Source organism: Pelophylax lessonae (assembly GCF_965119305.1).
Source record: "Pelophylax lessonae genome assembly, chromosome: 8".
In the NCBI taxonomy this organism is placed as follows: Eukaryota; Metazoa; Chordata; class Amphibia; order Anura; family Ranidae; genus Pelophylax; species Pelophylax lessonae.
In genome coordinates, this window is record NC_138775.1 from 211,071,304 (window position 1) to 211,084,287 (window position 12,984).

Here is a 12,984-nt window from a genome sequence, read left to right on the forward strand (position 1 = left end):
TGATTGATCACAGTGATCACATGTACAGATAGGGCCAATCACAGCCCATCTGTTCCATGTGATTAGTTGGGCCCAATCATAGCTAATCTAGCTAATCATAACAATACCCACTGGATGAATCAGTTTCATTCAGCAAAAATGGTTGCTTATACCAGTGACATTTACTGGTATAGGCAATCATAATGTGTAAAAAAAAAAAAAAAAAGAAAAAATCTTGGTCACTTCGCTATAGTAGTCGATTAATCCCACCCTGTGAATACAAACATTTGCAGTAGCAAATTGCACATAATTATTTATGCTTTTAGAAGAATATTTTTTTTCGATAACCAAGAATAAAAGTTTGGTTTCATTAAAGCTAGAAGGCGTAATTTAAAGAACATTTTACATAACAAATATGTCTTGCTCAAGAGACTGAAGCCTGTAACAATGGACTTGTCTGAATCATAGTATTGCTTGACCTAATTACATTACGACATATATGGCAGCAAAGATCACCAAGATACCCAGAAGCTTGATAAACTTATTAAATGAACCGTGAGCCATTTCAGAATCTGTGATGCGGGTCTTTGTTGGCTTTATGACACGATCCTTCTGAGTTAGAATGGCTTTCCTGGCACCCTTCCATTGCCCTGGTCCACACAGACGATACTGGTAAGGTGTACATGGGCCAAAGAATATCTCCCAGGCCAGTTTGGGATCTGACAGCAAAAACTGCTTAATTTCAGGCTTGCAGCCTACTTCTGCTGCAATTTCATCCATGTATGGTACATAATCCACTTGTATGGTGTGCCGCTCACTTTTGACATACCTGAAACAAGACGTTTTCGTCAATATTGTGTAAAGAATATTCCAAGAAAAGACAATAGTAATCATATAAGTACATACTACACAGGCGTAGTCTACTCACCAAAAAAAGGTTAAAACAAGTATTCTATTTTGAAGGAAGCACTTAAGGGGCGGGGGAATGTATTTACCTGCTCACTGACCATGTAACTCTTTTGTGTAGTAGCAACCTTAAAGTGGTTGTTAAGCCACCTAATGACATTCTTACAATCAGCTCTGTTCTGCTATAGTAAATGTCCAAAGTGCTTTTTTTTAAAATGCCGCTGTGTACCTCATTTCATAGTGCCGATCGGCGCTTACATGACCGACCGCCTCTCTCCTCTCTCGATCTGACAGCAAAGTGGGCGGGCTAAGAAACCCCCATTGATGTCAGGCAAGAGGTGGAGAGGAGAGAAGGAAAGAGGTGGCCGATCACGTGAGCGCTGATCGGCGCTATGAAATGAGGTACACAGCAGCATTTTTGGGGGGACTTTATTTACTATAGCAGAGCTGATTATAAGAATGTCATTGCGGTTTGATAGCAGCAGGAGGGGAGCAGATTGGCACTGACACAGCTGACAGGCAGGGAGGGATTCGTGAGAGGAGGACAGAGGAGAGCTAAGGATGACGGAGACACGTAAACTGACCACAATGCAAGGGCCCAGCAGCCATGAGAAACCATGGTCAGTTTACAGGGGGGAGGGCAGTACCAGGCAGGATCAGCCAGATTGTTTAGGTTTTACAGGGGGCCAAATTACACAGCACAGGCACTATGCTGTGTAACATGCTTTAGGTGAGCAGGATCATTTTTTTTTTTTTTTAGGGTAACATACGCTTTTACGCCCACACACTGCACATATTCATTCATGGTCGTCAAAGTCTCTCTACTGAGAAAGCACTTGCACACTTCCAGCACAGTGACCCGGCTGCCACCAGCAGCTCCCAGTCTCTAGTAACGATTGGGAGACATCAGACAGGCTCACAATCTTGTGACTGCTGTAACAGTCAGTCATACTGGTCATGTGATCGGGAAATCTGTTCTGTCCCCTAACCTAAAGAACCAGGTAAAGGGACTTATATGAGTTACTTACTGTTCAGGGGACAACCTTTTAACCATTAAAAATGTAAAAATTTATTTTCCAAAGTTATGGCTGTAAATACACTTTAGTTGACAGTTTTACCCTGCATTAGCAGCCCAAAGAATGCATCAGTTATCAACAATGTGCTAACAATTTTTTCTCTAAGAAGAAAACAATACAACTACAAAGTAAGGAAAAAAAAAAACTCTGTAAAAATCCACACTACGGCCTTGTTCACATGGGGTAATTTTATCCATGCCCCTTGCAGGGTCGTGTTTTATTGGCATGGGTATGCAGAGGTTGTGTGCCAGCAACCCTATAGCTGTCTGCACTGGGAAAGTGACATCCCTGTGGGTGCACAGTACCAAACACACCCAAGGTGTCTTCAGGGGGACACACCTACGTCTACATACAGTATCTCAGAAAAGTGAGTACACCCCTCACATTTTTGTGAATTTTTTATTACATGTTTTCATGTGACAACACTGAAGAAATTACACTTTGCTACAATGTAAAGTAGTGATTGTACAGCTTGTATAACAGTGTAAATTTGCTGTCCCCTCAAAATAACTCAACACACAGCCATTATTGTCTAAACCGTTGGCAACAAAAGTGAGTACACCCCTAAGTTATATTGTCCAAATTGGGCCCAAAGTGTCAATATTTTGTGTGGCCACCATTATTTTCCAGCACTGCCTTAACCCTCTTGGGCATGGAGTTAACCAGAGCTTCGCAGGTTGCCACTGGAGTCCTCTTCCACTCCTCCATGACGACATCACGGAGCTGGTGGATGTTAGAGATCTTGCGCTCCTCCACCTTCCATTTGAGGATGCCCCACAGATGCTCAAAAGGGTTTAGGTCTGGAGACATGCTTGGCCAGTCCATCACCTTTACCCTCAGCTTCTTTAGCAAGGCAGTGGTAGTCTTAGAGGTGTGTTTGAGTTCGTTATCATGTTGGAATACTGCCCTGCGGCCCAGTCTCTAAAGGGAGGGGATCATGCTCTGCTTCAGTATGTCACAGTACATATTGACATTCATGGTTCACTCAATGAACTGTAGCTCCCTAGTGCTGACAGCACTCATGCAACCCCAGACCATGACACTCCCACCACCATGCTTGACTGTCGGCAAGACACACTTGTCTTTGTACTCCTCACCTGGTTGCCATCACACACGCTTGACACCATCTGAACCAAATACGTTTATCTTGGTCTCATCAGCGCACAGTAATCCATGTCCTTAGTCTGTTTGTCTGCAGCAAACAGTTTGCAGGCTTTCTTGCGCATCATCTTTAGAAGAGGCTTCCTTTTGGGACGATAACCATGCAGACCAATTTGATGCAGTGTGCGGTGTATGGTCTGAGCACTGAGAGGCTGACCCCCCACCCCCTCAACCTCTGCAGCAATGCTGGCAGCATTAATACATATATTTTCCAAAGACAACCTCTGGATACGACGCTGAGCATGTGCACTCAATTTCTTTGGTTGACCATGGCGAGGCCTGTTCTGAGTGGAACCTGTCCTGTTAAACCACTGTATGGTCTTGGCCACCATGCTGCAGATCAGTTTCAGGGTCTTGGCAATCTTCTTCTATCCTAGGCAATCTTTATGTAGAGCAACAATCCTTTTATTCAGATCCTCAGAGAGTTTTTTGCCATGTTGAACTTTCAGCGACCAGTATGAGAGAGTGAGAGCGATAACACCAAATTAAACACCCCTGCTCCCCATTCACACCTAAGACCTTTTATCACTAATGAGTCACATGACACCGGGGAGGAAAAATGGCTAATTGGGCCCAATTTGGATATTTTGACTTAGGGGTGTACTCACTTTTGTTGCCAGCGGTTTAGACATTAACCTCCCCCCCATCCGCGCTACAGCCTATATACGGCTGCAGCGCGGACTTGAATTTTCGGGAGGCCGTCTTTATACGGCCTCCCAGTGACACGCCCCCCGCGCGCTCCTGCGAGCGCGCAGCGGGGAAAATCTGTGTCGGCCGTGTCCCTTGGACACGGCCGATCACAGATCGTGGTGAATGGCCAATCACCACGTGATCGGGCCGTCCAATGAGCGATGATCTCACATGTAAACATATGAGATCATCTCTCATCGCCGGCGCTCCTTCCTCACACGGAGCCTGCAGTGTGAGGAAGGAGGGGGAGCCGTTAGCTGCCGGGGACACACAGGAATTTAATCAGGGCACTGATCACCAGCGCCCTGATTACTAAAGGTAAAAACACACACACATTGCCCCCCCATCAGTGCCCACAGTGCCCGCCATCAGTGCCCCCATCAATGCCCACAATCAGTGCCCATAGTGCTGCCAGTCAGTGCCCATCAGTGCCTGCTCATATAGGCACTGATGAGCACTGACTGGCAGCACTATGGGCACTGAGTGTGGGCACTGATGGTGCTGCCCATCAGTGCCGCTCATCAGTGCCACCCGTCAGTGTCCAGTGCCATCCGCCAGTGCCCATCAGTGCCGCCTATCAGTGCCCATCAGTGCCGCCCCTCAGTGCCGCCTCTCAGTGCCCAGCAGTACCACCTCTCAGTGCCACCTCTCAGTGCCCAGCAGTGCCACCTCTCAGTGCTCATCAGTGCCGCCTATCAGTGCTCATCAGTGCCACCTATCAGTGCTGCCTATCAATGCCGCCTATCAGTGCTCATCAGTGCGGCATATTAGTACCTCCTCATCAGTGCACATAAGTGCCACCTCATCAGTGCCCATAAGTGCCACCTCATCAGTGCCCATCAGTGCAGCCTATCAGTGCCCATCAGTGCCGCCTCATCAGCGCACATCAGTGAAGGAGAAAAATTTATTTATTTTCAAAATTTACTTGCAGAAAATAAGAAAAACTTTTTTTTTTTCAAAATTTTCTGTCTTTATTCTTTTTTTTTGTAAAAAATAAAAAACCCAGAGGTGATTACATACCACCAAAAGAAAGCTCTATTTGCGTGAAAAAAAATGATAAAAATTTAATATGGGTACAGTGTAGCATGACCGCGCAATTGTCATTCAAAGTGTGACAGCGCTGAAAGCTGAAAATTGGCCTGGATGGGAAGGGGGTTTAAGTGCACAGAAGGCAAGTGGTTAATGGCTGTGTGTTCATTTATTTTGAAGGGACAGCAAATTTACACTGTTATACAAGCTGTACACTCACTACTTTACATTGTAGCAATGTGTCATTTCTTCAGTGTCGTCACATGAAAAGATATAATAAAATATTTACAAAAATGTGAGGGGTGTACTCACTTTTGTGAGATACTGTAGATATTGTGTTGGGAGCAGACGCTGTGTCCCAATAGATATGAATGAGACCCTTCGTCATGGGGATGCATGCAATATTTGTGCATCTCTGTGCCAGTAAAACATTGCCCTGCATGGAGCATGAATCAAATCATCCTGCGTAAATGAGGCCTAAAACACCTTAGTAGAGAGCCAAATTCTTGGAAATTTTTGATGGGTTCTGTTTAAGAAGAGTAGCTAACCTGTTTTGCATGTCTTCCTTTCTCTTGTTGATCTCTTCCTTCATCTCACTCATGGTTGGAAGCTTGGCTAGACCTAGGACAAGTGCAGTCATAGTTAAACATAACATTTAAAGCCCAACTGTATGCACATTTATTTATTTATTTATTTATTTATTTAGTACTTTATTCACACATTTTTGCATATTTTTGCATTTAAAGAAGATGTACAGCCAAAGCTTGCTTGGCCGTACATCTCCTATAGATCACAGGAGGGCAATGCGTTCTACACTCCTGTGACCCGTTTTCAGCAGAGAGCGGGATGAAGTCCGCTCCCTGCTAATGTCACAGAAGTCAGTCCAGGCACTGCTACACGACAATGGAAGTCCGTATCCGCCAGGTGCCTTGACTAACACCCGACACAGCCTCTCAGCGAGCTGCTGAGAGCCTGAACCGGCCTCTCCGCCCCCCTCCACAGCAGCCCAGCACTCCAGTGAGCGAGGAGGGGGCAGAGCGGAGAGCTGATGATTGACAGTTAGCAGCTCTCAGCTCACAGAGCTGTCAGAACTGAGCGATCGGCAGTGTTCAATCAGTGTTCTCAGTTTAGAGGCACTGGGGGACAGGTGCAGCATTGGACCGTTGCTGCATCCACCTACAGTGAATCCGGAAAGTATTCACAGCACTTCATTTTTTTCCACATTTTGTTATGTTACAGCTTTATTCCAAAATGGATTAAATTCATTATTTTCCTCAAAATTCTACAAACAATACCCCCATAATGACAAAGTAAAGAAGTTTGTTTGCAATCTTTGCAAATTTATTAAAAATAAAAAAACAAAAAAAATCACATGTACTTAAAGAGGAAGTAAACTCTGAAGAAATGTCCCCAGTAATCATATGGCCACTATGTATATCATTTCTAAAACTCACAAGGATATGAATTAGCCCTACAGGATCTTTCTTACTGATTGTGCAGCTTGGTTTCTTTTTCATCTTTTCTTGCTGAAGCCGGCGCCATGTTGGTGGTTGCCTTCCGATTCAAGCCTTATCTGTACTTCCGCCCTTTCCTCTCTGTCACAGCCAGAATCCCGTGCATGCTCAGTAAAAACTAACCAAGCCTCGTTTTAGCATACCGTTACCTTGGCGACAAAGCCCAGCAAACCAATAGGAGTACACATGTAAATATCCTCCCTCTGTTAACCATAGATGTCATTGTTCACACCCCCTGTGATGTAGCTGGTCACATGGGGTGTTTCAAGAACACTGGTATCTCGCGGGATTGATATGCCGTGGAGCTTTGCAATCAGAGGCACGGCACATAGCTGCACAGACTAACGTCTTGCTGAGTGTGCCGTAAATGAGGGGCAAAGCGCGCATGCGCGAGTGACGTCATGGACACAAACAACGGCAATATCTCTTAAACAGCGCAGTTGGTATTACTTTTAAAGCCACCTACATGTAAGTGACTGTAAAATGGTTTGAATGCTGTAAAGTTGTTCAGGGGAGTTTACTTCCTCTTTAAGTATTCACAGCCTTTGCTCAATACGAGTATGATGCTACAAGCTTGGCATTTCTGGGCAGTTTCTCTCATTCTTCTTTGCAAGACCTCTCAAGCTCCATCAAGTTGGATGGGGAGCGTCGGTGCACATCCACCCATTTTCAGATCTCTCCAGAGATGTTCAATAGGGTTCAAGTCTGGGCTCTGGCCTTAGGACATTCACAGAGTTGACCCATAGCCACTCCTTATTTATCTTTGCTGTGTGCTTAGGGTCCTTGCCCTGTTGGAAGATTGCCCCAGTCTGAGGTCCAGAGCCCTCTGGAGCAGGTTTTCATCAAAGATGTCTCTGTACATTGCTGCATTCATCTTTCCCTTGATCCTGACTAGTCTCCCAGTTCATGCCATTGAAAAACATCTCTACGGCATGATGCTGCCACCACCATGCTTCACTGTAGGGATGGTATTTGCCAGGTGATGAGCAGAGCCTGGTTTCCTCCAGACATGACACCTGCCATTCAGGCCAAAGAGTTTAATCTTTGTTTCATCAGACCAGAGAATTATATTTCTTATGGTCTGGGAGTCCTTCAGATGCTTTTTAGCAAACTCCAGGCAGGCTGTCATGTGCCTTTTTACTGAGGAGTGGCCTCCATCTGGCCACTCTACCATACAGAGCTGATTGGTGGAGTGCTGCAGAGATGGTTGTTCTTCTGGAAGGTTTTTCCTCTCTCCACAGAGAAACACTGCATCTCTGTCAGCATGACAATTGGGTTCTTGGTCACTTCCCTGGAAAAGGCCCTTCTCCCTCGATCGCTCAGTTTGGCCGAGCGGCTCGCTCTAGGAAGAGTCCTGGTGGTTCCAAACTTCTTCCATTTACGGATGATGGAAGCCACTGTGCTCATTGGGACCTTCAATGCTGCAGAAATGTTTCTGTACCCTTCCCCAGATCTGTACCTCGATACAATCCTGTCTCAGATGTCTACAGACAATTCCTTGGATTCCATGGCTTGATTTGTGCTCTTACATGCACTGTTAACTGTGGGACCTTATATAGACAGGTGTGTGCCTTTCCAAATCATGTCCAATCAACTGAATTTACCACAGGTGGACTCCAGTAAAGTTGTAGAAACATCTCAAGAATGATCAGTGGAAACAGGATGCACCTGAGCTCAATTTTGAGTTTAATGTCAAAGGCTGTGAATACTTATGTACATGGGATTTTTTCCTTTTTTATTTTTAATAAATTAGCAAAGATTTCAAACAAACTATTTCACGCTGTCATTATGGGGTATTGTTTGTAGAATTTTGAAGAAAATAATGAATTTAATCCATTTTGGTATATGGCTGTAAAATAACAAAATGTGGAAAAAGTGAAGCCCTGTGAATACTTTCCAGATGCACTGTATGATGTCTATGGAGGTACCAAGAAAACCCAATCCTCACAACAATTTTTTTTTAGATATGTAGCACCCACCTAGGTAGGTGCCAGTAAGAAAGTATAGTTTTGAGCTCTAAGAAAAAAGGAATATCTTTGAGTGTCATGTCAAAGAGCGTCATTTGGAGACCTACATCCCACAACCATTTCAGAAATGTGGACTAAGCTTAATGGATCATCGGTGGATTTGTGTAGATATATATATATATATATATATATATATATATATATATATATATATACACACACAGTATATACTGTATATATATATATATATATATATATATATATATACAGTATATATATATATATTTTTTTTAATTACACCTAAAAAGTCATCTCGTTTGTGAATATGATATATAAATATCCTTTTAATAAAATTATTACAAAGGTAATACATTAGGCTGGTACGCCTTCTGTATGCTTTCATTCTAGTTTTTAGCTCTGTCTGCTTATGAGAGGGGTTGCAGGTAAATCTATATTGTTCTCTGCCTACCAGAGAGCAGGATTGATTAGTGAGGTCTGCTCATTGTGCTCAGTATGCGATTCATTCAGTCTAGATAGTGTTTCACGCTGGTCCTAAAGGGAGGCATGTTGGACAGTAGGAGGAAACCTGATGAATGGGTGCATAGGCTTTTGATACAGTCCTGATGATTGGCAGAGGGCAGGCCTCCTCGGTGCATTCTGGGATACTGTATAAAAGCCAGGAGCACATGTGCTGAGGGGTCTTTCATTTAAGAGCGGAGTCCCGGAGGGAGGGGGCAGCAACCTCCTCCTATGTAGAGGTGCCATGCGGATGCTGGAAGTCGCCCTGAGGGCCAGAGGAGCGGTTGAGTGGAGCTGAACCCAGAGGTCCAGGGAAGCTGACTGAGAGGGGAGACACTGGAGACCCTGTGACTGCAGTATCATGAGTACAGGGACTTGTGTCAAGGGACCTGACCTGAGGGAGGCCACCCCTGCTCATAGGATAGTCAGTGGGCGGATGTCAGCAGTGAGATAGAGGATACTAGGGAGAGTGTCAGGAAGATAAAAGTTTGTCCACCAAGTCGTCTTAAAGGAACCAAGAGAATTAATTCCTATTCATCCAAAATGGCAGGATGGATTGACAGCCTGGCTGCTCCACATCTAAGAGCAAAGTAGAGAAGATAGAATTCCTCAATACTGTGAATAGTATTGGAGTATCCCACTATTTCCTTCTCTTATCCCCATTATAAAAGAAACAACAAAACAACCAAATACCCCTGGACTGATTATTGAAGTGTGAGCCGAGAGGAAATAAGAAATTGCATTTGCTTATGGCGTGTGCTGGTAACCAGAGTGAATATCTAGCAGCTCTTATGGAGGCAATGCTACAGATATAAGGAAACTGTTTACTGCAAAGGTTTTTGTATTTCTATCCATCTTGTTCTGAATCTTAAACAGCTATACCGTGCAGCTCTTTGTGGCAGGGCAGGAAACCTTTTTCTCTGCCTCAGTCAAAGTGTACATGTCCCCTTTCACCGGTAATTGGCCAGTGAAAGGGGAAGCAGCAAGCCGATGAGCTTATCTCTCTCTTCTCCTATCAGCATGCTTACAGCTTGCACTGCAGCACAAATGACTGGTTCCTTGTGCTGTTTAGATCCCTTACAGTCTGAGCTCTGCTGTATAGGGACTACAACAGGCCAATACCAAATCAAATTCAGGCATTTCAGCCAGAACATACCCAAACCACGAATGAGCGCTATGCCACAGCCATCTTGGATTCTGGCATATAGAAGTCCTGCTTGTTTAAAAGTGCATACTTGTTAGTGCATAGCCTGAATGCATTTTAACTGTGGTGCCTATATTTAAAAATGGATGAAAGTCTTTATCAAGTAACTATAGACCTATTAGTTTACCTTCTATAGTTTGGAAGATATTGGAGAGTTTAATAAAAGACCACATAGATGGAAAAAAATATGTTAAGGAACAGACAACATGGACAGGAACTGGAGAAAATGCACAGAAGGGCAACCAAACTGATAAGAGGCACTGAGGAGCTCAGTTATGAGGAAAGATTAGAGGAACTGAATTTATTCTCTCTTGAGAAGAGGAGAATAAAGGAGGATATGGATATGATCAACGTGTATAAATACATAAGGGGTCCATATAATGAACTTGGTGTTGAGTTATTCACTTTAAGGCCATCACAGAGGACAAGGGGGCACTCTTTATGTCTAGTGGAAAAGAAATGTAGTCTCCAAATATGGAAAGGTTTCTTCACAGGAAGAGCTGTAAAAATGTGGAATAGACTCCCTAGCTGGTTCTGAGTAGATTGCTGTAAAAATGCCCTGGATTCTTTCCTAAGTGTAAATATTATAACTGGATACAAATATTTATAGGTAAATTGATCCAGTAAATATCCAATTGCCTCTCGGGGGATCGGGAAGTCATTTTTTCCCCTGCTGGAGCAAATCTGATCATGCTTTGTTGGGGTTTTTTTGCCTTCCTCTGGATCAACTGTGGGTATAGATTTGTGTATATGGGATTGCATGATCTTTTTTTTTTTTCTTTTATTGGTTGGACTAGACTGACTGATGTCTTTTTTTTAACCTTCCTAACTATGTAACTGATGTTTACTACGAAAAGACTCTTTTCTATACTCTAGTATGATGTTCATACATTGATCATGACCAGACAAATGAGCGCTATCTCTTGGAGTGAGAGACTGAAGACAGTGTTATATGTGCCTGTAAGCTTGGATGATCAACAAGGTGGTGTGATGAATCTGGGAGGATTGAATTCAGCGCTGTTTGGCCACTCTACTATGGGGGTCATTCAATTATGGTAAGTCTCTGCCTGCCTTACATAGGCAGTGTGCTGTATTTACTATCTTGGATCCAAAGGCTTTCTGTGATCTACATCTGCTGCTCTTTTGGAGGATCACTCATCTATACATTGGTCTTCATGGGAAAATTTCTGTGTTTCTACTAATGTAATTGTCATAACACTTATATGAACACTTTTATTTGGGTGGACTGTGCTTATAATTTTTTGTTGTTGTGTATATATAGAACTTTTTGCTGCATTTTATTTATTTTTTTGCACTGTTTTATATTGACATTTAGTTTTGTCATAATTACGTTTAGAGCCCATTCACACTAGGGCGAGTTAGAGCCCATTCACACTAGGGCGACTTATGAGGCGACTTGTGTCGCCCCAGGTCGCTTGACATAACAAAAGCAATGTTAATCAATCAGTGCCGTCTTAATTGGCACTACTGAAGTCGCTCCGACTTCAGAAAAGGGTCCTGTACTACTTTGAGGCGACCTGTGATCCGACTTGTCCCATATACTTCAATTGGAGTCGCCTCCTTATCTTAATTGAAGCAACTTGTGATCCGATTTGTGAATCCGACTTTCCATAAAAATGGTATTGAACAAGAAAAAAAGAGCATTTTTCTTATAATTTTTATTAAAACATGAATACGGCTTCTCTGCACCCGGCGTTTTTTCTTGCAGGCATTTATCGGGCATTTTTGGAGGCAGGCATGACTTTTTTTTGGATTTAGTGTCTAGGGGGTCTAAAAAGTGTACCTGTGAAGTTTCAGCTCTGTAGCATGTCCAGAACCCCCCAAAAAATTGCATTTTTCTTATAATTGTTATTAGAACATTAATACGGCTTCTCTCCACCTGGATTTTTTTCTTGCAGGCATTTATTGGGCATTTTTTGAGGCAGTAATGACTTTTTTTGGATTTAGTGTCTGGGGGTCTAAAAAGTGTACCTGTGAAGTTTCATCTCTGTTGCATGTCCAGAACCCCCAAAAAATTCACATTTTTCTTATAATTTTTATTAGAACATGAATACGGCTTCTCTGCACCCAGCATTTTTTTGCAGGCATTTATCGGGCATTTTTTGAAGCAGGCATGACTTTTTTTGGATTTAGTGTCTGGGGGGTCCAAAAAGTGTCCCTGTGAAGTTTCAGCTCTGTAGCATGTCCAGAACCCACACTGAACCCACTGAACCCACACTGCTGTATTAATAATTATAAGAAAATGCTTTTTTTTCTGGTTCTGGACATGCTACAGAGCTGAAACTTCACATGGACACTTTTTAGACCCCCCAGACACTAAATCCAAAAAAAGTCATGCCTTCCTTCAAAAATGCCCAATAAATGCCTGCAAGAAAAAACGCCGGGTGCAGAGAAGCCGTATTCATGTTCTAATAAAAATTATAAGAAAAATGTACATTTTTTTGGGGTTCTGGACATGCTACAGAGATGAAACTTCACAGGTACACGTTTTAGACCCCCCAGACACTAAATCCAAAAAAAGTCATGCCTGCCTCCAAAAATGCCCGATAAATGCCTGCAATAAAAAAGGCAAGGTGTTAAAAAGCCGCCACACTGCTGTATTAATAATTATAAGAAAAATGCAAATTTTTTTGGGTTCTGGACATGCTACAGAGCTGAAACTTCACAGGTATACTTTTTAGACCCCCCAGACACTAAATCCAAAAAAAGTCATGCCTGCCTCAAAAAATGCCCGATAAATGCCTGCAAGAAAAAATGCCAGGTGGAGAGAAGCCGTATTATTGTTCTAATAAAAATTATAAGAAAAATGCAAATTTTTTGGGGTTTCTTGACATGCTACAGAGCTGAAACTTCACAGGTACACTTTTTAGACCCCCAAGACACTAAAGACATGCCTGCATCCAAAGACGCCTAAAAAA

The 12,984-nt window shown here is 43.0% G+C and overlaps 1 protein-coding gene across 1 annotated transcript in view; it reads right to left on the minus strand.

Moving 5' to 3' along the window:
• Positions 1-12,984, minus strand: part of LOC309562226 (uncharacterized protein) — a 154,623-nt gene that overhangs the window by 99,131 nt on the left and 42,508 nt on the right. Inside the window, exons 7-8 of the mRNA XM_082266351.1 lie at positions 5,390-5,462; positions 466-808 (exon numbers count right to left, since the gene is read on the minus strand). Coding sequence (XP_082122477.1) covers positions 466-808; positions 5,390-5,462 — 416 coding nt within the window. The remainder of the gene's footprint in view (positions 1-465; positions 809-5,389; positions 5,463-12,984) is intronic.